Genomic DNA, 25,029 nt, shown 5'->3' on the forward strand with positions numbered 1-25,029 from the left:
ACAGCTCTAGTGTGTGCGTGTGTGTGTGTGTGTGTGTGTGCGTGTGTGTGTGTGTGTGTGTGTGTGTGTGCGTGTGTGCACGTGCGTGTGTGCGTGTGTGTGTAAATTCAATTAAGTATCTCTAGGGCATTGTCAAGGTATTCTGTATTTCTAAGTTATCTCACCAAATGTCCAAATGGATTTTTCAGTTACGTCACAATATAGTTTATTGATTGTTCGGCATTCTTAACAGCCAATCATATCGATTCACCCCATTCTCTAGCCGTCATGAATATCAGATGTGTGTGTGTGCAAATGGGTTTGCCTGTGAGTGTGTGAGTGTGTCGATGAGTGCTTGTGCCCTTCACTTTGCATTCGCACAGAGAAAATCCTGACTGTATATGAGAAATTGCAAATTAGATTTTTTTCGGGGGTTCCTGAACGATGACATTTTCAATGGAGTCTGTTATTCAGACCTTCTAAACAAATGAGCCCGCAGTGAGCAGACGTTCCCCTGGGTAGTGACTCGTGACAGACCACAGTGATATTGTTGTGAATTATCATCGCATGAAACCTGCAAAAACGAATCTTTCGTTGACTTGATTTAATGTAAGTGTGTCAGAGGTTCGTCCAGCCCTGTTCATCACATCACTCATGACGCGTTGCAACCCACTGACCGGACCTAGTGCGAACAGTGGAGGCCATCTGTGACACACACACACGTGCTGCAGTCTCCACCCAAGCGTGTTTCATGTGTAGATGTGTACAGACTGGTGCATAGCGATGCATGTGAACGTTCACCTCAACCTGTCTGATAACCAAGCCTCCCGTACCGCTAGGGGGATAATGGTGCGTCACGTTGGCTGGAGTGTAGACATGAGTAGACATAAGGAGAGATGTTTAGGAGCATCTGACACTGATTTCAAGATCTTTTGAGGGCAAAACAGAAGCCTTCAGCAAACTAAATGTGATGTTTTCTTGTATCTGATTGGTTTTCGCATTCTTGTGTTAGTGTTGTTGCGTTGTGTCAGTTATATAATCACAGGGAAATACAATTACCGATGGGAGGTTAAAATGCCTGATAGTGATAACATGTTGAATCAAGTACGGCTGTTATTGTTTTTATATTGTTGTTGTTATTTACAGAGGATTTGTAAAAGACAAAAACAACAAATGCCCATGTTTTATGGCTTTCATTCAGACACTCTCGACTACACCCTTTGTAAATTTCTGCCTTCATTCATTCGTTTTTTGACGTTATTTTACATTTACATGACATATAGAGAAAGCAGATAGCAGAAAGGAAGGATTCAATGAGTTCACACAATGCTCAGGGGTTTTAAATTATTAACATAAAGTCAATATCAACAACTTTCTTTTATATAACAGGTTCACTCTTTTTTTATTCTAAAGCGGTTCTCTTGGATTTCCTACAAAGCCATACTTATAAGATAAACACAATGTTATCTAACTCCCGCCTCTCCTTTGTACTGCAATAATGATGCACCTAGTATTCTGATTATTTTAAAAGGGTGTGATGGATATAGGCCATGTAGAATGGCTGGATGACTGGATGGTAGATTATGGTCTACATGGAAGGGACGGCTAAATGGGTGATTCATAGCTCGTTAAGAGAAGTAATGGTTCTTGAACGGCGATTTTCTTTTTGGCAGCAAACCCATTACTTCAGCATGAAATAAAACCCACAGTGGGTGGGAGTGAGAGTGACCAGGCTTCTGGAGGCTTCTAACGGAGGGCTATAATCAAAGTAGGCTACCAGGGATTCCTTATACATTGATCCTTTGAGTCCTCTGTAACCGTGCAAAAGCAGCTAATAACTTACAGTCTGTGCGCATTAAATGATGTCCCCGCGCCAGACTATTTGCAGACTATAGTCGGGGTGAATCACCATAGAGACATGAGTTTTCTGTCTGTCTTGTGCCAACAAACACGCACACAAACGCGCGCGCGCGCGCACACACACACACACACACACACACACACACACACACACACACACACACACACACACGCACGCACACACACACGTGCGCGAGCGCGTTCAGCGAGAGAAGAAGAAAGGAGTCAGTGCGAGAAGTGATGCAAAGTGACAATAGAAGGAAACTGATCTTGAGTCTGCTGTGGCGTGCGGATCTGCCACCAGAAGTATTATGTAACTTCACTCCGAAACTCAGCTTTTAAAAAAAGTGTAAAGGATGGTGTCGCTGTACGACGCCCAAATATAAAAGATGCACGAACACCAATCAACCAAAGACCGACCACACTCAAACATTAATTGAGAATGTAGCCTACAGCGGGATTCTAGTGACGTGAATCACAGTTCAAATCAGACAGCAGTTGGCTGTCAACAGATCGTGGCTCGATTTAAAAGAAAGCAGATATATTACCTGCATGTTTTGGTTCTCTGTGCGCCGGGTGTCGGTAAAAGTCGCCCGAATTGCAGCCGCAGCGCCTCCTCTTGTGTCCTCTGCTCTCAGACGCTCAGCCCGCTCAGCTGAGATGCGAAGGAATGTTCGCCTACCGAAAGGAGGAGGGGGGAGGGAGGGGGATACAACCTTCATCCAAGAGGATGGGGGAGAGGAGCCGGTGCTGTTTTAGTGTACCAAGGAATATCTACCACTCAACGCCAACTGAAATGGACATTTTTCCATCAACGAATGTCTTGTGTGTGTGTGTGTGTGTGTGTGTGTGTGTGTGTGTGTGTGTGTGTGTGTGTGTGTGTGTCTGTGCGTGTGTATGTGTGTGCATGTGTGTGCGTGTGTGTGTGTGCATAGGTGTGTATGTGTGTGTGTGTGTGTGTGGGTTCATTTATGTGTGTTTGTGTGTGCGCACATAGTTAAGTGTGTGTGTGTGTGTGGGGGGGGGGGGGGGGGGGCTGCAGGTTGTTATGTGTGTGAGTGATTGCAATGAATGCAATTAAAAGCCTCTCTGCAATTCCTCCTCTTCTCAGATCTTGAATCAATTGGAGCAACGAAGGACTGCACAGGGTAGAAAGAGAGGGAGTGTGTGTGTGTGTGTGTGTGTGTGAGGTCAGTTTTACAATCAACCCGGGTCAGTTGATTGCATAATTAAACGCATTACACCTGCTACCTTTTTTGTGATCTCTGAACTTCATATTCACATCACCGCTTAAATATTCAACACTGTACCAGTGAGTTGCCCTTGATTATGGAGTTATTTCAGGCAGCACAAAACTGAAGTACGAGTCTGAATTTTTTGCCTGGCTTTGATTGATGGAGGATTACGTAATGGGATAACTTCACCTGAAGCACACAATGAAGTGGTGAATTTGATGTTGATTTGTTCATCATTTTGAAGTGATGAATGTCGATTCTGAAAGACTAAACATAATTGAGTGGTAAATGTTTATGTTTAGAGGTTTGTCAAAACGAAGTGATGAATGTTGATGGTTAAAGGTTTGTGACAATGAAGTGGTGAATGCTGATTCTGAGAAGTTTGTCTTAATTAAATCATAAATGTTAATGCTCAGAGGTTTGAGATGAAGGGATGAATGTCGATGCTTTGAGTTTCTTCATAATGAGGTGGTGAATGTTGATGCTGACAGGTTCAACTTAATAAAATTGTGAATGTTCATGCTTTGTTTTAAAGAAGTGATGAATGTTAATGATTATAGATCTGCCCATTAGGCAACCATTCCTGCTACCTGTATGAAATCATGAGTTTCCAGTTGATTTGGTGGTCTCATAGGTGTGTGTGTGTGTGTGTGTGTGTGTGTGTGTGTGTGTGTGTGTGTGTGTGTGGCGTGTGTGTGTTTTAGACATGAGGGGACCTCTAGCAGTCAGGCCTGGCTCTCTTTGCCCTGGACGTGGGTTTATCGCAATGTCTTTGTCCTTCAGGATGTAATACTCCCAATCTCCCTATCTGTCCCTTTCCCCATCCTCGTCCTCTACTCTCCTTATCTTAGACTCATTCTCTCATTCTCCATCCCTCTCTCCCTCTGTCTGTCTCCCTGCCTCTCGCTTCCCCCCCCCCCCTCTCTCTCTCTCTCTCTCTCTCTCTCTCTCTCTCTCTCTCTCTCTCTCTCTCTCTCTCTCTCTCTCTCTCAGGTCTCTCATCCTACCACCCACTCTCTCTGTCTCACTTTTTCTCTCGCTATCATTTTTCTCTCATTCTCCTTCCCACTGTCTCTCTCATTCTCTCTCTCTCTCTCTCGCTCTCTCTCTCTCATTCTCTCATTCTCTCTCATTCTCTCTCTCTCTCTCTCTCTCTCATTCTCTCTCATTCTCTCTCTCTCTCTCTCTCTCTCTCATTCTCTCTCATTCTCTCTCTCTCTCTCTCTCTCTCTCTCTCTCATTCTCTCTCTCTCTCTCTCTCTCTCTCTCTCTCTCTCTCCATTCTCTCTCTCTCTCTCTCTCTCTCTCTCTCTCTCTCTCTCTCTCTCTCTCTCTCATATATTGTCGATTGATCTGTTCCCTCAGAGCTCTCCATCCTCCGTTTCTTCATCTGGGAGAATGGGAGCAGATTGTCGATTGACCTCAGCTCCCCCCAACACCCAACAAACGACAACAAAAACAAACCCTGCAAGAAAGTGCGGATGGACTTAAACATCAGAGTACTTTTTCCTCTGGAACACAATAATCTCAGATTCACTGCATACACGCACACACACACTCACATTCACACATACACACACACACACACTCACACATACGCATGCAAACACACAAACACACACACACACAACCACACGCTCACGCACACACACACACACACACAGTTTTATGTGTCATGTGGGGACTGGAATATCCATAACGTGGTGAGCCTCTGATCGACAGCGTCCTAATAATAACCATGCACTGTTGTTTGGCAGATCAGCCGGTGTGACAGAGCACAGGATTCACACACATCCTCTAAATAAAGCTGACCTCACACGGCATCAAACAAGGACGCTGGCAGCGGGACACAGGGGAAGTAACGCGGAACAAAGTGTATATTTTAACTTTTTTTTTTTTCAAGCAAGCAGAACTGAAATCATCTGTAAACACCCTGTAGGCCTACTGCATGAGTTTCTCCGGATGTCGTTATGAGAACAAAATGTGTCATATTCTACCGTTCCCGTGTGAGTCTGCCCTCCCCCTGAGAAACAAGTGGCTTTAGTGCCACATTCGGATCAGTTCATTAGGTTCATATAATTTCTCCGACACTCCATTGTTCTGACCTCTCGGTCGTATTCCGACGCCAGCCGGAGGAGCTGGCTCTGCCGGCAGAGGAGTCCGCATATGAGGTCGGAACAATGGAGTGTCAGAGAAATTATATGGTCCCGAAGTAAACTGACAGCTGTCTACTGAAAACATTGCTTTCTCCTCCATGTCGCATTTCAATCTGGACTTCAGAGACTCAAAGCCAAAGTTCCTTTCCCCTAATTCTTTCTCAACATGGGCGAGATAAACCTCACTACGATTATTTACTTGTTGTGGAAGTAGGCTACCAGAGAGTCTGAGAACCCGACGCAGTCTGTAAGATTCATAATATCAGAGAATACCCCGTCAGTTCGGCCGCGGGGCAATGAATGAATAAAGAACATAGTTACTACTTTTCAACCTCGTTCATGAGCAACATTTAGAAAAACATGTACTTTTAATTCAGCCTTGGGTGAAATCGAAGCGTAGTGTGTAGTGAATGCATGTTGATGATGATACACTCCTTATAGGGGGTAACTACATTGGCGGCTGGAGTCGGCATACGACGAGAGGTCGGAACAATGGAGTGTCGGAGAAATTATATGGACCCGAGGTGAACTAACAGCTGTCTACTGAAAACATCTTTCTCGAATGCAGGCGCCTGAGTTTGTTGTTGCTGGTGACGTAAAGAGGTCAACCAGTGGCTCTATTACCACTAGTTGAAATGGGTACAGCGCCACCTATCGTACCGGGGAATGACACGCTTCGGCCAATGAATCAATTTACTCACCGCCATGTATACTCAATGTATACTCACAATTGCAGTTGTCCAATTGTGGAGCATAGTCGAACTATGGCTTTAATCGGATTAAACTGTGCATGTAAACGTACTGAGTATGTTGTGCTTTACGCTGACTTTCGTTTGTATAATATACAAGCCCGGGGTGAGCACGCAGTGCGGATTGTGTGAGCCGCACAATGTACCTGTCTCATTTGTAGCAAATTAGCGCTGGCGTGGGTCCAATGTTAGGCATTTTGTGCCTATTACAAAAGGCTTAACAACAATTGAATCCTAAACGCTGCAACGCATATTGAAATTGAGAACTGCAAAAGCATAATCCACTGAACATGTACCCACCAGCGAGTCACTTTCAAATGACTTATAGACAAACAATAGCCTGAGTTGGGCTCTGAGCGCCAGCAATAAGGACAGCAAAGTCGACGATTGTACTTGTTAGTTTGTTTGTACTTAATGCTTTTTAGATTTTGATGCCATTCTGTGAGGATGTGATTGTTATTTAATAAACTGGAGAAGTGACATTTAAATATTGGTTAAAACAAACACACACAAACACATGCACACTCACAAACAAACACACTGACTCACACACACACACACACACACACACACCTCCTATTGTGTTTTAATAGGCATCTCATCTCAACACATGTGCTAGGCCTGCGTTGGCTGTACTGACGTGCTGTGTACAAGAAGGGGGGGGGGGTTTGGGTTGCTTGGAAACCCCTGTGTCTCCTGCAGGCGTCCTGAGCGACTGGAGACCCCTATAGAGACCACCTCGCAGCTGGAACAATGCAGGAGATAAGCCGTACGTGACACATGTGTGCGAACCAACACACGTGATTATGCCCGCCTATTAAATGCATTCAAGCACGTAGCAGTACACAAGCATGTAAACACACACACACACACACACATAGGAGAAACACACACAAGGATGCGAGCACACACACACAGACACAGACACAGACACACACACACACACACACACACACACACACACACACATACACACATAAACACGTGAACAAACAAACACAATCACACACACACACACACACACACACACAAATACACACACACACACACACACACACACAAACATACTCAAATTCACCCTCATGTTTCTATGGTGAAAAAGTCTATTTTTAGATGTATAGAAATAGATTGATTCTTCGGCTCCAACATTTGCATCCATGTGTGACTCCATCCAACAGCCTTATGCTATTTCTGTATTATTATTCCCATGTGTGTCCGTGGACGTTATCTTGGCCGGCTCAGAAACACATTGCTGCGATCTGCAGCCTCTCTAATTGGTTTGTATGTCGCCTACCTAATAACAACACAGTGTGCCAATTCACTTTCAACTTTAGTCACATAAAAATGACATTAAGAGGGCATCTCTGTGTGTGTTAATATAGCAACAAGAACATTGCAACAACAAGGTGTTGTATAAGTCCAACTCATTCAACACCTTTAACATTCCACTCGTAGGTGATTTCCTTCTGGGAATCACACAGCAGTATGGAAAACCAATAGTTCTGCCTTTTGCCTTGTGTTCCTTCACCGTCCATGCAATCGACAGCGGACACAAAAGAACAGAGGGGCGCCGGGCGACTTATGGTGGTGGAGGTGGGGGCGACAGACGGAGGGCAACTTTGTAGCCTTGGAAACTGTTGCTAAGTAGCAGATGGAGGGATCCCTAGACAGAGGGTGACAAGGAAAGAGGCGAAGAGCAGGACAAGTACGCAGGGAAAAAAAAAACAACATTTGGAGGAAAGATCAGATGAAGATGAAATCTGAGAGGCTATAATGGATACATCTGCCGTTGCGTCCGTCCCTCTCCTCTCCCTCCATCGCTGAGTAAATGGAAGTCAACGCAAAGGAAGGTGCGGAAGGTGGCGATGGAGAGGACGCATAAAGTGTAAGCATGTGTAGTCTGACGGGGTAACAGCAATGAAGTCATCTTACTACGAGTCCAGGGAAGACAGAGGTTTAAGGTTCCAAAAGGCCTCAAATAAGATGGTGGTAGACTACTTTATTTCTCCTAGACGTGGAGTTTGAGAAATGACAGGACAGTAGAAGGAATGTAAAAAAGAATAGCATAAACAAAACAAAAGAGAATGCATAAAAAATACATCTATACACAAAAAGAGTAGCGGCAATGCACTCTCAGCTCACTGCCAGTCTCCACACAGTTCCATCTTTATATGACATAAAACATTCTGTCACCGCGTCCCCCTCCCTGCACACAACACAGCTTTTACAAAATCCCGTTAACAATGTACTCTTCCATACAGGTTAGACCCATGTCATGTGTTTACACTGACTCACGCTGCATGCAATCAAGCCACAGGCCAACATTCTCTTTTTTTAATGGTATTGAACGAGGTAGCTCCACACTGTCGCCCCTGAACTGTGCACCGTGTGATTCACCGGTTGAGGGAACGTTCATTGCCAGCACAGGAACAGCTGCCCCCCCCGATGCCATGTTGCAAACACATCTTACGATGCCGAGCGACAAATACAGAAACAGACAGTGTCATTGATCATGTGTTTTATGGAGGCCACGCAGGTAAAGTGGCCGGTATCGAGGTCATATCGTGGTCGTTATTGTTTCGAACTTTACATGGATCAAACTCTAAATAGTCACGTCAACTTCACTGTCCCTGCGTCAACTTCCATCTAAAGTGATTCAATGTTTCCATGTTGGCTGCAGAATGGGGGAGGCATTTCCCAACATGCAACCAGAAGATGTCCCTGAGCCCTTTTAGTGTTTCCCATTTCTTTATGGTCCACAGACCCACAAGAAAGAGCTGGCGGGGAGTTGTTCTTCTCTCTTTCTCACTCTCTCTCTCCCTCCCTCCCTCATCCTTCCTCCCTACTTCACGAAGAAGACAAAGATAGACAGCAAAAGAGAATGTCTCATCACATTGGCCTTATCTGCTTGGCCACCGTCCCCTGCCTCCAGAAAGCAATTTAAAGGCCAGACACAGACAGAGAGAGAGAGAGAGAGAGAGAGAGAGAGAGCCCTCCTAGTTGATTAGGATTATAAATTCCAAACCACTTCTGTACTATTTGCTGAAAACCTACAAATCAAGCGTTGATGTAAACCATGTCAGAAATATATTGGTCTCAAAGTTAGTGGCCTGACGAATGTTCATAATAGCGACAAAGCTTCCATTCTGGGTCGGTTCAAATATAGTTTACCTCAATGATTCTAACATTTTCTATGAATAAAAGGGTAAATTTCATGCAACAACTTCCAAGCTTTTATAGCTATACACTATACTTTCAAAGCAAAAAGTTTAAAACAGTATATCTGCTACAATCTGTTACCATATAAATTAATAGTTTGCTTCTGGAAATCTAAAGGACAGTTGACATTATGGTTTTGCTCTGAATCCAAAGGATAATAAGTTTATTTTATGGTCTTGCTCTTAATCCAAAGGATAATAAGTTTACTTTATGGTCTTGATGGTACGCTCTAAGCACTGACCTTGCTCCCAAGTTGCACCCACTTTGCGTTCTGCTAAGAAGCAATTAATCTTAACCTGGATGACAGCAGTTAATAAATAATTGAGAGGTTCTTAAACTCTTAAATTGCTACACCCTCTATTCCTTTATTGGTCCCTCTGTCCAAAGCCTCTGTCCTTCACACACGCACACACACACACACACACACACACACACACACACACACACACTCAGGTGCATACACACACACACACACACACACACACACACACACACACACACACACAATCTGACAAGTAAATATGGGGCTCATTACAGAAAAACCAATAGCAGTCCCATGAGCATTTCTTGCACTATTCTCCCAAGGCTACACTGTGGAGCAACATAGATATATTGCAATTGTGGAAAAATACTCAGATCTCTGTGATCTCCTCAGCCTCACAGTGTTGCTTAGAGTTCAGTCCTTTCGGTCGATGAGTTAGGATGGGGAACAGCCTGGGATTACACTAGTAATCTACTGTGAGGTTACAATCTGCTTTTACCACACAACTGGGCTGCTGCTTAGAGGGTTTGTCACAATGAAGGGATGAATGTTGATGCTTAGAGGTTTGTCATAATGAAGTGGTGAATGTTGACGCTCATAGGTTGGAAATAATGAAGTGATGAATGTTAATTCAAAGAGGTTCATCGTGAAAAAGGGAATGATGCTTAGAGGTTCGTCATAATGAAGTGATGAATGGTGATGCTTTGAGGTTTGTCCTAAATACACACTTATTTTATGTTGTACGTCCTGGCACTTAAAAATAGTACTTAGCATCGTGTAGCTTCTTATCCTATCTTTGTTATATATGAGGAACGGGTTAACCTAGCAATTGTAAGAGCTTGGCACTTGTTCTATGAGCATTCTTACTATACAGACAGCGATATATTGTTGTTACAATTTCCTCTGATAAATGTACTTATTGTAAGTCGCTTGGATAAAAGCGTCTGTTAAATGCCCTAAACGTAAATGTAAATGAAACAATGAATGCTGATCCGTAGAAGTTTGTCCAATAGAGTAACCTCTGTTTGCCAGTATGAAGTCATGTTCTTATAGTTTCCAGTTGATTTGGTGGCATCATGGGTGTGTGTGTGTGTGTGTGTGTGTGTGTGTGTGTGTGTGTGTGCGTGTGCGTGTGCGCGTGCGTGTGACATGAGGGGACCTCTAGCAGTCAGGCCCGGTCCTCTTTGCCCTGGACGGTGGGTTTATCTCAATATCTTTGTCCTTCAGGATGTAATAATCTCAATCTTCCTATCTGTCCCTTTCCCCATCCACTTCCTCTACTATCATTATGTCAGGCCTCCCTGCCTCTCTCTCTCGTTTCTCTAATCCTACCACCCTGCCTCTCTCTCTCGTTTCTCTAATCCTACCACCCTGTCCCTCTCTCTGTCTCTCTCTCTCTCATGTTTCTAATCACCCCCCGCCAACCCCTCTCTCTTTCTCTCGTTTTCTCATACCTCCCTCTGTCGCTTTTTATCTCTCTCTCTCTCTCTCCACCTGGCTCTCATATTGTCGTTTATCTGTTCGCTCTATCTTCATGGAGCCCTCTGTCCGTCCATCTCAGAGTATAGGACCCAAGGATCAATTGACCTAACCCCCTTCGCCAAAAAAATCCCCCCTGGGATTACACTACCAATCTACTCTGAGGTTATAATCTGCTTCTGTCTACCCCACTGGGCTGCTAATGTACTACTTCTAATGCACACAGCCTAAATCAACCAGATCTAAATGATAATTTACAAGGATGAGGGGAAGTGGCCTTGTGGCTGGCTCAGAGGAACAAAGAGGGAAAAGATTTCAAAATGTTCATTACTGCACAATGATTATTGCTGTGTCCTGTATTAAGGTGGGCTATTCATTATTTAGTCATTTGAGGCCCTGCTGCAAACCAAATGACCCATTCATAGGGAAATAAGATATTGAACTATACAGACAGGATTCAGGCACGGCAAGGACTTAATACAAGCGCAGAGTAACTGAAGACCTAATACAGGCACATTTTGTGCAGCATGTTTGTCCTTGGCCATTCACCTGATATGTATGAGTCCACAGGCAGATATGTGCCAATCAGATGAGTTGTGGTTAATCCCATATTGAATGCCCACAGGTTTTACTGACTTTATAAGCTTGGTTATAAATAGTCATGAATACTCTAGTTTTAATGAATTCCACTGAATGCATTGAACTGATGCCGGTGTCTGTGCAAGTCTTAAAATGAATAGCACTCCAAGATGTATTAAACAGTTATAAAGTAGGGCAGACAGGATACGATTGTGTGGATTGAGGGTTACACAAAGCAGTTTAAAGTAACAATGTAACATTTCAACTAGCTTGTAGCTTAAAATAACCTTGATATATCTGTTGTCAATGTAACTAGATGTGTAGATTAGAATAAAAACATGCTGGCCAGCCCATAGACCTCTTTATTCTTAACTCCTACACCCCTCCCATTAGCCACCCAAGCAACAGTAGTTAAGACTGTGGCACAGGCAGTTAGTGGATAATTTTTTCGAATATTTATTTTGAGTATATATTAAGAATTCGGAAAGTCTACCAACCTTGAGGGGTATATAGATGTGTGAAGAGGCTAAAGGCAGGCTAGTCCCTGCATATAGGTCACATGTTTTACTTGGGAGCAAAGCTTCAGGAAAGTGCTGTTTCATTCACTTTCCTTGGAATCAAGCAAGATATTAATGTTGCACACAATAGGTTCAATAAGAAGCACACAAAACTGACTAAGCCAAAGCTTAGTAGTGAAGAATCAGCTATTTGTATGATGAATCATTTTGCAAAACATAAAAGGAGAGAAAATGCAATTACTTTCAAAACAACTTTAATAATTTGGGCATTGAATACAAATACAAAAAGAACAGTCTGGGTTGGCTGACATGAGACCACAGTAAGTATTTACAGTCGCGTATCTACAAGGAATGGGTGGGCTGCTGAGAGATTTGCTTCACTAAATTAAAGTTAAGCGAACCAAGGAGAACTGGGGGTGGGGGGGGGGGGGGAAGAGGGTGATGGAAGTGCCATCATGTTCTCTGGATCTCATGTTCTCGATTGAACACACCACCCCCTCCCACTGGAGGAGAGCTTAGGAGGCCTCCTCGTCGATCTTGGGGGCCAGGTAGTATTTGACGTGACCCATGTCTGCGATTTTGTACTCGACCACTGGAAATTTAAAAAGGAAAAGTTAGGATAGTGCGAGATGGAGGGACGATGCCAGGCGTGAAGTAAAAAAGAATGACGATTAAACAACAATCAAATTGGCAAACATGAACACCATCACTGACCGAGGGGGATATCTGCGGACATGCTGAGAATGACTGTCTTGGACAGCGGCGTTGCTTTGGTGAAGAAGTTCAGGTAGTTCAGGGCAAAGATCAGCTGCACCGGCTCATTCATCTCGATGGTCACCTGCAACACAGGAAACAAACGCAAATTAATACAGGACATGAGATTATGACGCCAAAACCAGCACACAGGGCTTCACAGTGAACAGAGAGGGCTAGGACTTACAGCCTCGTCTTCCTTGTCAACGTTGCTGGTCTGGGACAGCTTGACGTTCCCGGTGCCAAGCTCTCCGGTGGCAGAGAACTTGACTCCGTCCTTGGCGCAGGAGATCATGACGGCGTCTCCGATCTGGGAGAGGTCCCGGCAGATACGGGCAAACTCCCCCGATGGCATCTTCACCACACAGCTGTACTCCTGCTCCTGGAAGCGCGCAGACACACACGGTTAGACAAAGCGCTTGGGTGCCACCTAGTGGTGCTTCTTTGTAGTGTTTTTCTTCTAGAAAATGCCAGTAAACCTTGAAATAAGTGCTTGTGTCTCCCCCCCCCCCCCACCCCATCATCAGTGATAACGCAAATGTTAAAAGACCCTATTTGAGGTTTGTATTGATTTATCCGATAACGTTTGCAGAGAAACTGCATCTCACGGACCATAAAAAGTATTAATTTATTTTTCCATAACAGAATCTTCAGTATATTAAATAGCTTAATGTAGCAAACACTTACTGGGATCCCCAGTTGCTCCACATCAAGGTCCATGAGCTTCATCTCATAGTCTGAGACTTTCTCCTGGTCTGAAATTGGCACAAAGAAACATTTAATAAATGTATTTTGGGGCCAGTGACATCTAGGTAAATACACCACTAAAGGCACGTGTTTGTGTCGACACTTACTGATTGTTTCAAACACAAGAACGAGCGTGTCAGCATTGTCTTCTGCCCTGAGGGTGATGATATCTTCATTCCCAGCACACTTCAGGATCTTGGACATACTGTGAGAAAAACAAAACATTTGTCAGAAAAGTGCAGTATATGTTCAGCATGCTTCTTTTTTAAATTTTAATTTTCGGTTTGTAACATTAAGATGTCCTTTTTAGCACATGGCTAGACCTCGACAGCAATAGAAAAAAAGGGGTAAATTATTGGAATAAGTTTCATTTTGTGCGTTTAGTCTTGGAGCCTAGTGATCCACATGGACAAAGCGTTCAGCGGCTAACGCTGTCATACAAGTTGAGCGGAAGGGGAAGTTCCCGGGTTCAATATTTCGCGCCAACCACCACAGGACTTTGGCGCTCGAATGACGTAGTAAATAATGACTTCGAAGCGCGCCTAATGTCTCGCACCACAACAATGGAGTGGTTTCAACCTGAGAAATCGTGTGGAAGACAATACAGCTATTCGAAAAACAAAATAAATATTACACAACGATCTTTGATGTCATGGGCGAGAACTCCCGTTTACACTCTATTAAACAAAGGCTTGCCCGGGCAGCTCTCTCCAAGCAAGATGGCTTCTTTGTGACATACGTAAGCTTTAGGAACTAGCCATCTGCATCCACCCTGCATATTATACAAGAACCACCTGCATATTATACAAGAGTTTGGTCATTTAGCTCACATTTATAGAGCTCTAAAGGCTGGTGAATCTATACATAGCGCTTGTGTGTATAAATCCAACACTTGTCTTTACCAACTAGGCTATGCAGGCATTAGCCAAGGCACTGTGCTAACGTTACTTAGATGCAGACCAAGCACCACAGACACATAATATACAGTGAGACAGTTTAAAGAACAAATACAATCCTTCAAGACGCACTTGCAGACATTGTCAGATATAGCGTCATGAGTTCTCACCTGCTGAGGTTAACTCCCATGGCGAGGTTTCTGTCGCAGCGGTAGGAGTCGAACCCATCGCTTCGGAGTGTGAGCTGGACCAGGGAGACGTGAGAGGAGTCCATACTCTGCAGCGAAATACCGAACGAGCTGACATCCCAACACGCTTCTGTGATGAGATCTTTCAGAGCCTCCAACACTTTCTTCAGGATGGAGCCCTGGACCAAGCGTGCCTCGAACATGTTTACGTTGTATTTGTTGGCGTGAGTCGAAGAATCAAAACTTGCTGCGACGTTAGTCGTCGAATTTAGACAGCCGGCAAAGAAATAGGGCAGTCGATCAAACCTTGGCGGTAATAATGCGTTGTTTGTGCAGCAAGTCAGCCAACGCTACAGCATCACACAGCAGTGGATAAAGAATGCTCTGAAAGCGCGCGCCAGCGTTAAGTTTTAAAGACTTACTTAATGACGTCATTTCCGTGTTGCAAAACGCCCCTTCCCTTGAGCAAAAGGAGTGCATGAAGCGCGCCATTTTTAAGAGGTCTGATTCAGATCTGTATGCATTCAATTATAAACGTGCTAGTGCGAGTGTAGTTCACTTGTGTAAGTGAACTTTTCATATTTTTTGTTCACTTATATAAGTGAGATAAAAAACAATACAATTTAATGCTCTTTTCTTATCTTGTAGAAGCAAAGCTTTGAAAAACCTTTGATGAGAAGCTCAAGCTTCTAAAAAAAACTAGAGAAATTCAAGAAACACAACTGCATGGAGATATACACAGGGTTATACCTCAATACCTACAATACAAAGTCAGTTCAACGTTACAGTAGCTTAACTTCTCTGTACTTTCTATCTTTTATGAAACGTCATTCTGTCTGGAAAATACACTTACTTAAAAGTTTAACTACTCATCACTAAATAAATGACTTATAATTAGCATACACACCCCAAGAAATGGATGCAGAAAACAAGATTACATTTCATTTTTTTTATTGAGTGGAGTGCTTGTTCTGGCAGTTTAGATTTAATCATACGGCCGTTCCCTTGATGACACACAGTAACAAAACACAATAAAAAAAAAACAATGGTATTTGTGTAGTGCTATGTCCCCACACCTGAGTACATGGATATAGGCCACTTATGTTAAGAATGGGGAACATAGACACAAACTGAGAAAAGGGTGTACCTTCCAAGGACCCTGGGAAGAGAAGACACGCAAACACAACTCAGATTCCTGGTTTCATCTTAGCAGTAGTCTATGTTGGGCACAAACTACTGTAGACTGCTGTGCGTTGTTAAGCATTTCCCTCCCATTTGGCTCATGGGCTGGTGTAGAGCTCGGAACAAGGGTATTACAGTTTGATATAGTGGGTTGCCATGGCGAGGATGGGGGCTCCTGTCGGCACCCCGGGGAAGGGGCCACTGGAGCCGGCGATGTCGATGTGGGAGTACGGCAGGGGCTTGTCTGAGTCCACACCAAACTGTTTTGGGGAACCAACACAGTACAAGCGGGTTAGGAAACAAAAAGGGTAGAAATATTGGCAGGGATGAACTATTGGTCCATCTTCAGCACCTCCAATGGCATTAAGTGTGCCTCGCTTTGAATAAAAGCGTCTGCTACACAACTAAACAGCAATAGTGGTAAAGGAGGAGCGACTCTGTACCTTGTCCAGCCCTGAAGCCATGATGAGGAAGGCGGCAGGTGCCTGGTGCCCTCGCGGAGTGGCTGAGGAAGGTAGGTTGTTGCTCTGCAGTATGTCCTCATACTCAGACTTGCCCTTGTGGAACTCGTAGTCCTCACGCCTGATGCTGGACAACTCAAAGACATCCCCCAAGACATCACCAGCTGCCCAGGAAGAAGGTTAAAAAGGAAGGAACAAGAGAGAGCAACTGTTAGATGGAGGATGGCCATGTGACCCTCAAATCAGGAACTCTCACAACTACACGTAAGTACGAAGAGATGACCATATTGAAATGAGATGAAATGAGTCCTACCTTTCTGCCACTTGGCAGCATTTCCAGCACGATGGGCTGGGCCGTTATCCATGATGATCTATAGAATAAATGAAGGGGTTAGTCAGCAAGCATCCCCTTATACTGTTGTTGTTCATCATTACCCCATTTGTGCAAGTCTAGGATCAATATTCATGCAAATATATGGACTGAAACTAATTTTGCGGCTACACTTACAGAGTAGTTTGGTCCCATGGCCCTGATGGCATGGCCGGTCAGCGTGGCAATAGTGAACAGCTGTGGAGACACCTCATGCACAGCCTAAGGGAGAGAAGAACACACATTAACAAAGATCTACCACCGCAAGCTCGGGAAGTTTGACAAGTCGAGATGATTCATTGATACAACTTCAAACTGGAAAGTAGTTAAAACAAATACACACGTGTGACGGTAAAAATCAGGTTCTCACCTTCTCCTTCATCTCACAGAGCAGGTCCACCATGACCATGCGTCCCTCGGCGTCCGTGTTTCCAACCCTCACCCTTCGTCCGGCACGGGACACAATCAGCTCGTCGGCCACGTAGCAGTCTGCCAGCAGCCACGGAGAAGAGCATGTCAGTGGCAGAGGACTATGCTAATGGTGACTGTGTATCCGATACTACGCCTGCACAGACGTATAGATGTAGAGCGCAGCAGGACCCGACCAGAATGGCTTCACCTCACCTGAGCCTACGCTGTTCCTCACCATCGCCATGGAACCCACCACCTTCAGATGCTTGGGCTTCAACTTGGCCAGAGTCTAAACGAGACACGGAGGGACAGTTGGAAACACAACAGCCACTGCAGGATGTTCTGAAGTCGTGCCAGACAGGATGTGGCTCTACATTCGCCACAATGTATAAACCTAGGATTCCATTCTAACAAAACCTTCAATGAACCACTCAACAGTGATCCGAGGCCTGGACGACCATGTGACAACAATACGCTTGCTTTTCAAACCAATATGATCATGGCTCTGTTCACCTGGAAGAAGCCGGCAACAGCAGCGGCTCCACACTTGTCCCTGTGCATGCCTGCCATGAAGCCCCCAGCCTTGATGTCTGCTCCACCTGTGTCGTAGGTGATACCCTGGAAGAACACAAGCAATTACATTTTTTACACCATCAAAATATCAATAGTATCATCACAGCATATCAAGATATAATTCATATAATGACATATCTTTATGATAATACAATTTAAAAAAGAGAATAGATTCATCTGCTCAGTGCTAGATGCATAGAAATAGACTGGTTTCTTTTTAATTTAGAGCTTCGCGCTATGAGCCATGATCTCTTCACGCTCCGTAAAACTCTCTCTCTGATGCCTACATGTCATACGTCAGAAGGCGGGTGGCCTCTCACCTTGCCCACCAGCATTAGAGTGGTCGTCACGGGTCCCTCTCCACAGTACTGCAGCTTGATGACTCTGGCCTGGTGGCGTGGGACGGCTGCATCAGAAGGAAGCAGAAACCCAGGAAGTTAGCGGCGCTCATGTTCAGATTGTTGCTCATCAGAATCAGACCGGCTGCTCCTGGTGGGAGGACCTACCGTGGGCACATCGGTTTACAGCGGCAAGGCAGGGGTATTCCTTCTCCAGGACCTTCACGTCACTCACTATCTCCACCTAGAGCACGGGCAGCACACAATACCGATCTTTGATATTTAATCTGACATCACACATAGATGTAGATAATAATTAATATCCACGCAAACACAATTTTGTAAAGCGAATAACGCCCACCTTCACAGGGCTGTCCTTGAAGAGCTCCTGCACATAGTCGGCCACACGGGGAGCCGCCATACGCTCGGGGTCTGAGCCACCGATGTCGCGGCAAACCAGTCTGACAGGACAGGACAAGACGGCAAGTGTGGGCCGATGAGCAGAGCAGAAAAACAACCAAGGAAACATACATCCAACAGATGGATTTAACTCGCTCACCTGCCACTCTCAAGAGCATTGGCCAGATCCACAACTTTCTTTCCCTGCTCCTCCTTTGCAACCCAGAGGCCCAGAACACACACCTTGTATGGGGTGGGCTTGGCGTTTGCTTCCCTCACTTCAATGGGCTACAGCAGAGGGTGAAACGGCAATTTAAGTTAACACATGCCTTGGGGACCAGCGAGGCAGAGAGAACACACATAAATCCTGTTCACACGGTGATATGTGTTTCCGCACCATGTACAGAGCATGAAGGGCCCCCAGGGCAGCCACCAGTGTGCTCTTCTCATAGTCTTTGTGAGGAGGACACACCAGCAGGGGGCGCTGCATACCAGCCTTCATGGCCCTGTAAAAGAGAAAATGGAGAAGGTTGGGAATTTCATTATAATAAGGGTTATACATTGCATTGCTAAAGCACTTTTAAAGGCTCTCAAAGCACTTTACACAACTCATCCACTACCATAAATAAAATCAGTAACAATGGCTATTCAACCACCGTTTCCCCAGGCTTCCCCTTCACAGAACCCACCGCTTGATGCCACAGATAGCCGCATCGCTGTAGCGCCTGACGTCATCATAGTCACGGTTCACCGGGCCAGTGGAGGCAAACAGGAGCCGGTTGCCAGGGCAACCAGGGACTTGGAGGACTACTGCCTCCTCGCCCAAGGCACGGTCTATCTGCAGATAGAGGACCACAGGTCAGGTCAGGCAAGGGCTGAGCAAGCAACAAATTCAGCCAGTCTACATACAACAATACATTTGTCTGAACATGTGACCACATGACTGTTGTTGCGTGTGAGTCCAAAGGAGAAATGGAAGCACTTAAGGAGGTTACATTTCCCCTTCAGAGACCTTCACTTCCTGCTTTCCCCCCTCCAATGCTATAACAAATCAGGCCTGCTGCTGATAGTCTAGGTTGGCGGTTTGACCATTCATAATTCGCAGGCCAATACAAGCGTTCAGGAAGCAAGCAGTTGAGTTCACCATTAATATAAACAAGGCCGATCCATACGGCACACAACTCAACACGATTAATTGCATGACTGATTGACAATGGTACATTGTTCAATACAATATCCAGTGGTCATCAATAGTATTTAGGAGCAACTTACCCATTGAAGCTGGGCCCCTGAAAGCTTTACAGTTTCCCCCTGCCCCCTGATGGCTGTGTGAGTGTGTGCGTGTGATGGAGAAGCTAAGAAGAAAGTAGTTAAGTAAAAAGGGAGACACCTACCGAGCTGTAGTCCTGCAGAGGGGACTTCAGCCATTGCAGCTCTGCAGGCAGAGTTTCACTGCTCTGGGTCACCAGGACAATGCCATCAAAACTAGAAAATTAAGAGAAGAAAACACAAGTGAGCCATGCAAAACACTAACTAACTTACAGAAAAGCTGAGATCCGTCAAAACTCACTTCTGGTTCCTGCAGTCTGTGGTCAACTCGATTGGTTGGATTCTGCAAATAAAAATAAATAAATAAATCATCTTATCTGTCATAAATTGAGAGTGTTAATAGATTATATGATATAGAACGATACCGTTGCATTATTGCGCCTATTCCCTTTGTTCTTTATCTATAACTATTCGATGGATGAACAGTACAGTAGGTCAAAGTCTGTAACTCTGCAAGAGCCATTAACCTCGGTTATACTTAATCTTTAACAGGGATTTTGGCTTTTCCTGTTAAGCTCCAGACGACACGACTCACATAAAGGGTAACCTTACGTTTCTTCACCAACACAAATATATGGCTTTTTGCACGTAGACATTTGCACGTAGAAAAATATTTATATACAGAAACTGTAAGCCAAGCGGATATTTAAATATGACTAATGAGCATAAAGTTAATGAACCATATAGTCATAATGACACACACATACATCTAAATAGTTTGACCGGCTAGCAAGCTTACAGTAATAATATGTAATAATTATTTAAACATCAATTGGCTAGCAAACACAGCTAGAATAAGTCCCATTCAAATGAAATGCATTATCAAGCATCTTTTGACACGGCTTTGTAAAAAATGATAGATATTGCAATTGAGGAAGATAATTACAAAAGACACAAGGCGAAGATCCATACCTGGTACACATTGCAGCCCTTTCTGCTCCGACGTCTTCTGGAGAAGAGGGACGTGAGAGTCAGATCGCTCACTACCTTTCATCTGCTAACATACGGATCACGTGTTATTCTGTATGGTAGCCGGGAGTTGTAGTTCTTTTGTATTTTCTTATTCAAGAATCATTCAAAAACAATAATAACTTTATTTTTTTTACATGACTTAAATTAATATTTTTTTCAGTCCATTATAAATACCTAAATATTAAATGCACACTAGTTTGTACCGGTTTGACCATTCTTTTTTTAATGGATGACAGGACTACAATTATTCAAACCCGGAATTGAGTGTCGAGCAGAAAGCACGTCCCTCTATCTGCTGTGTACACGTGATTTTCTGCCTAGGCAGCCGGGAGCTGTAGTTTTTTTTTTTTTAAAGATAACTTCCAAAACATAACAAGGGATATTTTTTGGCATGCTTTGAACATATATTTTTAACCACATTAACTAGCATCATGGTGCATGGGCGCGAGTCTGTACAGTGTGTAATGCCCTCCATATTGACAGGAATAATAGCCTAGAAACACAAACCCGGAAGTGAGTTTACTTATGTCAGTGAAGACGGAGGAAGAGTGAACTTGCACAGCACAGTGAACTTGACGGAAAACGTGAGTTACCAAGGCTAAAGTCTAAGCATGATAAACTCCTTTCATCTGACTCGGCAGCAGTGTCATGGTTATCTTGCGTTGTACGTAATTATACAAAGATAACTATTTGTGCACGTTCAAACTAGTTGCCTCCAAGCGTGTAAGTAGAGAACTGTTAAACCATGCAACTTGTGTCCATGTACCTTAACTAACGATACTATTATTTAGCAGACTCATTAAGTGGGAGTCTGGTAAGAGTTGAATATTGTCTGATTGTCTTTGTATTTTGCATCCCTCCTTTGCATTTCTGCTTTTTCTTACTATTCCCTAACTCTTCTGACAGTAATGTCACCTTTTGTCATCAATAGATGAGAGTTGCTCTCCACTCGTTCCGCCTCTCGAAGACTTTCTATTCTACTCTAGTGAGAAACCCAGCCAGAGGCCTGTGTGGGGCAGCCATGCGACTGGTGCAGTTTCATCGCCACGGCGATGAAGGTGCGATAAGAGTGGGAGTCGAACAGGCCGAAGGACTCGGTGTGGTTGACCTCACGACCTTTGACCCCTCTATGCCTACTACGATGAGAGGGCTACTGGAGCTTTGGGACAAGGGCATAGAGTGTGCCCAGAGGTAACGCAAACTTACCACACGCAACAACATGTTTCATTGTCCTTGTTGGTGGAGTTACAGATTTTTTTTCAGATCATTTTCTTCTCTGTATGTCTTCCCAGAGCCTTGTCATCGGGTCAATGCGTGTTGAATAGGTCAGACATCAAGCTGCTTTCTCCTATCCTTGCCCCAGAGAAGGTGGTTTGTGTGGGCATGAACTACCGGGATCATTGCCTGGAACAAAACGCACCGATCCCAAGTGAGCCAATCATCTTCAACAAGTTTCCCAATGTGATCACAGGCCCATATGATGACATCGTCCTGCCTTCCGAGAGCCAGGTGAAGCTGTTGTACTCTGTCTTATAGTAATAATAATTATAATAATTATAGTAATAATAATTTCATGAAGAAGCTACCAACTTACTTAAGTAGTACAAAAGAGTAAATTTGGTTGTGTTAATATTAACAGCTGGGGAAGAGTCAAGCAGGAACAAGAAACAACTAACTAGGAGACAACTAATTTGGTTATAATGCATTTTAGGTAGAATAATTATTAAATAGATTTATTTTGTTTCTTTGGATGTTTTGGGCAACTGACTGTATGCGTTGTACTGTTGGAACATTTGATATATTATTCCTAAAACAAACTTAGAATGAGCACATTTGTGGACTTTATCTCAACAACTCTTGTTGAAAGAGTATCGTTGCTTGAGTGATATTACTCACTTCCATTAAAACAGGTTATTAGGGTGACACTCAACACTAAAGGGTTTGATTAGTGCTAGTGGGAGACATCATCACAACCTCCAAAACTGGATTCCTCCATTGAGAACAAATAAGCCAACAAGGTAAAAAATAAACCTTTGTTTCCTGTTAATTTGGTCTTTCAGGAGGTGGACTGGGAGGTGGAGTTGGCCTTTGTGATTGGACGCAGTGGTAAACACATTAAGGTGACCGATTGCCCACCACACTTCAACAATGGTTGTCTATTTATAATTTTGTAGCCTATTGATGAAAAACCCATTGTTACTCAGAAATGTTCCACTCCAACCGTCTTTTTATTTTGGCAGGAGGAAGATGCTTTGTCATATGTAGCAGGCTTCACTGTGGCCAATGATGTCAGTGCACGTGATTGGCAGATGAAACGCAACGGAAAGCAGTGGTTGCTTGGGAAAACATTTGACACTTTCTGTCCTCTTGGCCCTGCCTTAGTAACTACTGATGCAGTGAAGGGTGAGTGCCTATGGTTACCAGTATGAACAGAGCGAGGGAGAATATATATTGCTAACCTCTAAAACATCCAATTGCCATTGATACCCTTCTATCAATTTTTTTTTTTTCTTTTGTAACTCCAAACATTTATCTCATGCTGAGATTGTCCACAGCCTCAACCGGCTGCTAATGGACTAATTGTTAAGTGCATGTTATCCTGCTTCTAGATCCACACAACCTCGGCATCCGCTGTCTTGTCAACGGAGACACAGTCCAGAGCAGTAACACTGACCAGATGATCTTCAAGACAGAACAAATAATTGCATGGGTCTCTCAGTAAGTCTCGCCAACAATGTTGGCACTGCGGTATTGTGGTTTGGCTCATGTTTGGTACCTCCTCGGGCTCCTCTGATGGTGTTTCTGGTGCTTTTTAGGTTTGTGACTTTAACTCCAGGAGACGTGTTCCTGACGGGAACGCCACCAGGCGTTGGAGTTTTCAGAAAACCAGCCGTTTATCTCAAGGTAACGGTCAAATTGAGTCATTGTTGATTTTATTCAACCAGTGTCCAAATCACTTGCCCCACGAAGCTTAATCCAGACCCTATTTTACCACCAGGGGTGATGTTGGTAGTGAGGGTGGATTTTGAATAGGCTTATATTGGAATTAACCATTTCACATGCATTGACATATTGTGATTGAATGTATTGCCCATAAGACTAAGAAACATTATAAACCATAATATGCTGTTTATGGGCAATCTGTATTGTCTTCTGTCAAGAATGTGTTTTGAGCAGGTGTTTTCCCTTTTCCAGAAAGGAGATGTGGTGGAGTGTCAGATAGACCAGATAGGGTCTATAGTCAACAAGGTGGTCTAACGACAAGAGGTCAACCAGGAGGTTGACATGTCTCTTCAACTGTTCTCCATGCCCCAAGTTTCTTGACAATGCAAATGCAAACGGACATATCACGTTTCAGTTGAGAAGACGAAAGAAGCTGTATCTAGATATAGATCATTTGCACAACAGCTTATTAGCTAGCTAGCTAGATGATGTAGGGAGTTTATACAATGTGATGTTTTTTTCACGACAGGTTAAAATGTATTTGGTAACCAATTACTGCACATTCAAACTTTTCTTTTTACATAAGGCACCTGAATCATAATTTGACTCCATTCATCTTTCAACTATCATTGGTGTTTGATTCATCTGAAGGGGCTTCATGGATGGATGATTTGTGACAATTCAGTCATAGTTTTTGTGTCAGGACAAGAATGACTTTTTGAAGGATACAATTACATGACTCATCATGGGAGTGAAAATGTGTTCCTTTTGTCACCCTTTTCCACTTCCAGCCTACACCTCTTGAATGGGTATTTACCACAGCCACCCACGCAAATAATACGGACCCGTTGACCAGATTTCATACATTTCGAGATGGTCATCATGTTATTAGATGCAATGTGAAGGGATGACAAATCGATTCACATTGCAAAAATGTTATAAATACTTGCAAATTCACATGTTTTTTTTTTTGGATCATACATGCAATTGAGTAAAGTAAATATTGAAGGTTTATGGGTATAAACATTGTAATGTATAATAATTAAATGTTATTCTATGATTCATTAAGTAGTACATTATTCGATTAAAAGGGAAGCACGTGTTCCAAACCATGAAACTTAATTCTTCAGTGGTGGAATGGGTGGAGGTGATTTCACAATGTGTATTTCCCATGGAAGTTCCCCTCTCTAAAGTTTGGTTAACAAAACTCTGATATATACGGCTCAACATATTATTTTAATCTTGCTCCATGTGTTGGAAAGTTAATATTTACAGTATTTCATAATGTGAAAGTAGTTAAGCAATAGTCGGGCTAAAGCTCCATACTGAAGATGTTTTCCTGATTTGTTGATTATTATCAATTGTTTAAATGAAAACGATATATTATGTTGGACTACAATGGTGTAAATGAATTTCACTAACACCCACTAG

The 25,029-nt window shown here is 43.6% G+C and overlaps 4 protein-coding genes across 8 annotated transcripts in view; 1 reads left to right on the plus strand and 3 right to left on the minus strand.

Annotated features, from left to right (window-relative positions):
• The window catches only part of kcnip3b (Kv channel interacting protein 3b, calsenilin), a gene marked incomplete at both ends in the record, with an annotated part of 30,556 nt that extends 24,619 nt beyond the window's left edge, over window positions 1-5,937 (minus strand). The window contains 4 exons of the mRNA XM_084468181.1: window positions 2,388-2,517; window positions 4,892-4,910; window positions 5,164-5,218; window positions 5,932-5,937. Coding sequence (XP_084324307.1) covers window positions 2,388-2,517; window positions 4,892-4,910; window positions 5,164-5,218; window positions 5,932-5,937 — 210 coding nt within the window. The remainder of the gene's footprint in view (window positions 1-2,387; window positions 2,518-4,891; window positions 4,911-5,163; window positions 5,219-5,931) is intronic.
• Window positions 5,938-12,273: 6,336 nt separating this feature from the next.
• On the minus strand, window positions 12,274-15,000 carry pcna (proliferating cell nuclear antigen). Its single transcript, XM_084468592.1, has 6 exons — window positions 14,603-15,000; window positions 13,644-13,741; window positions 13,477-13,544; window positions 12,977-13,171; window positions 12,751-12,874; window positions 12,274-12,628 (listed from the first exon to the last, which is right to left on the minus strand). The coding sequence occupies exons 1-6, from the start codon at window positions 14,821-14,823 to the stop codon at window positions 12,552-12,554; spliced, it is 783 nt and encodes a 260-aa protein (XP_084324718.1). The 5' UTR covers window positions 14,824-15,000; the 3' UTR covers window positions 12,274-12,551.
• A 554-nt stretch (window positions 15,001-15,554) lies between these two features.
• Window positions 15,555-20,680, minus strand: LOC311343667 (putative aminopeptidase W07G4.4). Its single transcript, XM_084468586.1, has 16 exons — window positions 20,596-20,680; window positions 19,925-19,966; window positions 19,749-19,839; window positions 19,044-19,192; window positions 18,752-18,860; window positions 18,515-18,642; window positions 18,317-18,416; window positions 18,124-18,199; window positions 17,938-18,023; window positions 17,558-17,662; window positions 17,258-17,333; window positions 17,004-17,122; window positions 16,772-16,855; window positions 16,577-16,634; window positions 16,246-16,427; window positions 15,555-16,062 (listed from the first exon to the last, which is right to left on the minus strand). Exons 1-16 carry the CDS (start codon window positions 20,604-20,606, stop codon window positions 15,934-15,936), a joined length of 1,545 nt encoding a protein of 514 aa, XP_084324712.1. The 5' UTR covers window positions 20,607-20,680; the 3' UTR covers window positions 15,555-15,933.
• Window positions 20,681-21,127: 447 nt separating this feature from the next.
• fahd2a (fumarylacetoacetate hydrolase domain containing 2A) lies at window positions 21,128-24,658 on the plus strand. 5 transcript variants are annotated; one of them, XM_084468587.1, is made up of 8 exons: window positions 21,128-21,239; window positions 21,587-21,846; window positions 21,948-22,164; window positions 22,716-22,775; window positions 22,896-23,058; window positions 23,265-23,373; window positions 23,472-23,559; window positions 23,851-24,658. In XM_084468587.1, exons 2-8 carry the CDS (start codon window positions 21,587-21,589, stop codon window positions 23,911-23,913), a joined length of 960 nt encoding a protein of 319 aa, XP_084324713.1. In that variant the 5' UTR covers window positions 21,128-21,239; the 3' UTR covers window positions 23,914-24,658. The 5 variants fall into 5 exon arrangements, with proteins under 5 accessions (XP_084324713.1, XP_084324714.1, XP_084324717.1 ...); XM_084468588.1 differs by having other exon boundaries at window positions 21,181-21,239; window positions 21,562-21,846; XM_084468591.1 differs by lacking the exon at window positions 21,128-21,239 and adding an exon at window positions 21,255-21,378.
• The last annotated feature ends 371 nt before the right edge of the window (window positions 24,659-25,029 follow it).

This window comes from Micromesistius poutassou (assembly GCF_964030765.1).
Source record: "Micromesistius poutassou genome assembly, chromosome: 5".
NCBI lineage: Eukaryota > Metazoa > Chordata > Actinopteri > Gadiformes > Gadidae > Micromesistius > Micromesistius poutassou.

Excerpts from the sequence above, each read along its gene's own strand:
- pcna (XM_084468592.1), bottom strand. The coding sequence starts at position 14,823 with ATGTTCGAGGCACGCTTGGTCCAGGGCTCCATCCTGAAGAAAGTGTTG. Across the intron at positions 13,172-13,476 it reads TGGAGCAACTGGGGATCCCA|GAGCAGGAGTACAGCTGTGT; the intron begins GTAAGTGTTTGC and ends GCGCGCTTCCAG. Across the intron at positions 12,875-12,976 it reads TTGACAAGGAAGACGAGGCT|GTGACCATCGAGATGAATGA; the intron begins GTAAGTCCTAGC and ends CCTGTGTTGCAG.
- LOC311343667 (XM_084468586.1), bottom strand. Across the intron at positions 17,663-17,937 it reads CTCTAATGCTGGTGGGCAAG|GGTATCACCTACGACACAGG; the intron begins GTGAGAGGCCAC and ends GTGTTCTTCCAG. Across the intron at positions 16,428-16,576 it reads TGCTGCCAAGTGGCAGAAAG|CTGGTGATGTCTTGGGGGAT; the intron begins GTAGGACTCATT and ends CTTCCTGGGCAG.
- fahd2a (XM_084468587.1), top strand. The coding sequence starts at position 21,587 with ATGAGAGTTGCTCTCCACTCGTTCCGCCTCTCGAAGACTTTCTATTCT. Across the intron at positions 23,059-23,264 it reads AACTACTGATGCAGTGAAGG|ATCCACACAACCTCGGCATC; the intron begins GTGAGTGCCTAT and ends TCCTGCTTCTAG. Across the intron at positions 23,374-23,471 it reads ATAATTGCATGGGTCTCTCA|GTTTGTGACTTTAACTCCAG; the intron begins GTAAGTCTCGCC and ends GGTGCTTTTTAG.